The following is a 2,986-nucleotide window of genomic DNA, read 5'->3' on the forward strand; positions in this document are numbered from 1 at the left end:
TATATATATATATATGCTACATGCTACATGCTACATGTTACATGTTCCACGTTTCAGTCATTTGACTGAGCCTTTGCGTACTTTTACTCTCTTGATAGACTCCGTTTTTGTTCTTTTGTATTCCTAATAATCCTCATTAGTAAGGAATGGTTTAATTATCAACACGTACAGAAAATTATTATAGTCACAGCAGTTTAGATGTTAATAATAATTTAGAAAACAATGATGTTATGTGAAGAAAAATTGAGAACTACGATAAGGTGAAAACGTTGGACTATTTTTCCTGACTGAAGTAGAAAATGTAGGCAAAACACTATAATCGTGGGACCATAGGAACGTCTGCATAAATAGTTTCAGGAGTGGGAATTGAATTGCAGCCGACACGCTTGGGAAATACAGCTTCCTTCAAAAAAGTTTAACCGTCAAATAACAATAGAATCCAACCTGGTATCTGCCAGGTTCTTGGATGCAATGATGTAGCTAACGACGAATTTCTAAGGCCCCTTTATTAACCTCAATGATGAAACACTAAATATATATTCATATCTCAACCATCAGTTAAGTATTATTAAAAAAGTACCCGTAGCAATAGGTAAACGTAGCAGTCTTTTTTCCTTATGCAGCACGTTTTAGATGACGTAATTTTTCCACCACAAAGAGTATGTAATGGGTACCAGTGAAGTAAATATCATCTGGTTCAATCCACCGTGTAACAAGACTATTATAACTGATACAGCAAACGAGTTTCTTTCCTTAAGCAATAAGCATTGCTATTCCCTACTAGACTTGGTACTCCGAGTTGCATACATTTTTGCTACATTTACATAGTGTGAAAGTTAATGTCTTTGGCACTTGAAGAGACGTGTAAAATCGATGAATTCGATCATCAGATTCTAATGATCATGTAAACACAACTGTAAATATGAAGGACTATTTCCCATTTGTTCGCATAAATGATTTGATACACATATAAACATAAGCATATATATCTATAAAAAGATATCTAATATGTATGTACAAGCCCATTCGTGTGTGTGAGTATGCGCGTGCATGTACGTATGCGCAACGCGTGTGCATGTGCATGTTTTCGCATTGTACGTTGCTTAAATTATTTTATTAGGTCTTGTGTTTTTTATCTCTGTTTCTGTCTAATTTCAGAAAATCTACATTAGCTACCTGCTTTCACGTTTGTGGAGTATCATGAAATTTCGATATGGAAACATCTATGTTTTGCCGATAGCCATCTTGTTTTGTAACCTGTTGGTTATATTATCCTATTATAGTCTAGTGATTTCCAAGGTCAAAGTGACTCCGATCTACATGAACCAGAAAATCATGAACTGTGATGCAAAGCGACGGCTACCCAGCTGTATTATTATAGGTACACCGAAGTCGGGTACGAAAGCCTTACTTGAGTTTATTGGGGTACATCCTTCTGTTGTCATTGCCGAGGGAGAACCGAAACATTTCCACAGAGAAGATAACTACCGGAAAGGGATGAATTTCTACTTGGAGAAAATGCCTCTGTCTTGTCCTGATCAAATCACAATAGAAAAATCACCGGAATATTTCTACAGTGACAAAGCACCGATTCGGATAAAACAAATGAACAAAACTATCAAGCTGATTTTGATTGTTAAAAATCCTGTGGATCGTTCTATATCGGAATACATCCACCGACGATACTACCGCAACCTGAAGGAGATAAAACACACCTTTGAAGAGCTTGTTTACGATGATAAAATCAACAAACTCAAGACGTCATATTACCCGATTATGAGATCAGTTTACTCCCGGTTTGTCATTCGCTGGTTGCAACATTTCCCCTTAAACCAGATCCACGTAGCAGACGGGAGCAAACTGATTGTAGACCCATCGGAAGAGGTGCTCAAAGTTCAAGATTTTCTCGGTCTAAAGAGGGTGATTTCCAGGGATAACTTTATATATAATAACACCAGGGGATTCTACTGTTTGTTGATAAACTCTGAATCGAAATGTTTGCCACCAAATAAGGGTCACCGAAACGTAAGCACAAGCAAGGTAATAGCAAAACAAATGGCTAAATACTTCAAACCATATAACGATTTGTTTTTCCAGTTAATACATAAAAATCTATCTTGGACTTGAATAAAATATATACAGCATGAAAAGAAATCCAGAATCAGGTGAAAAAAAAAAGATGGCCAAGAAGAGCAACAAAATCTTTAGCAAAAAGAAAACAAAACAAATGAACAAATATAAACTATTTTAAAAATTATTTTTTTTGTGTGTTGTTTTGATTATGAAGGCGAAACTAAAATAATGCGTCAGATAATGTCCCTTATGTTCAAAATATACAGAACGCATTTCGTTTTGTTTCTGAACAGCTTGCTGCACTCGAAGTATCTCTATTCACCTTAGCTAGATGGAAATAGGCACCAGATAGTTTTATATGTACAATACTTCTTTTTTTGTTGTTGTTTTGTTAGAAGAATAGACCCTAATACTGCCGAATCACAACAGCTTATTGGAAGTCATATAAGGTTTGGATTCCACTATCATCAGAAAGATAGAAAAGCTGTCGGCAGAAGATAGCGTGTGACTGATAGATTTCTATGGAAAGTGTGGTTCTTGACACAACCTGTAGAAAGAACGTGCGTAGGAACAGTAAGACCACATTTCGGTGGTAGTATAATGTCCTAAGCACAGATGTGGTTGTTTGATGAAGAGATACATTTTGCAAGTACGTAGATCTGGGTTCGATTGCACTGCGCGGCACCTAGGCCAAGAGTCTGCTAACAGAGACTCAAATAAATCAAATAAATCAACAACTTGCAAATGAAGTTTGGTAAGTGGAAACTGTAATGAAGTACCACGAATATTCGTGTGTCTGCTTGTGTACATTTATATACACACATACATATGTATACATACATACATACATACATACATACATACATACATATATATATATATATATATATATATATATATATATATATATACA

General features: G+C 35.5%; 1 protein-coding gene across 9 annotated transcripts in view; it reads left to right on the forward strand.

Annotated features, from left to right (window-relative positions):
- The window catches only part of LOC106868162 (heparan sulfate glucosamine 3-O-sulfotransferase 5), a 105,115-nt gene extending 102,858 nt beyond the window's left edge, over positions 1-2,257 (forward strand). For all 9 annotated transcript variants that reach the window (XM_014913303.2, XM_014913305.2, XM_052976079.1 and 6 more), the window contains one exon: positions 1,159-2,257. In XM_014913303.2, coding sequence (XP_014768789.1) covers positions 1,159-2,127 — 969 coding nt within the window. In that variant the 3' untranslated portion in view covers positions 2,128-2,257. The remainder of the gene's footprint in view (positions 1-1,158) is intronic.
- The last annotated feature ends 729 nt before the right edge of the window (positions 2,258-2,986 follow it).

This window comes from Octopus bimaculoides, chromosome 23 (assembly GCF_001194135.2).
Source record: "Octopus bimaculoides isolate UCB-OBI-ISO-001 chromosome 23, ASM119413v2, whole genome shotgun sequence".
NCBI lineage: Eukaryota > Metazoa > Mollusca > Cephalopoda > Octopoda > Octopodidae > Octopus > Octopus bimaculoides.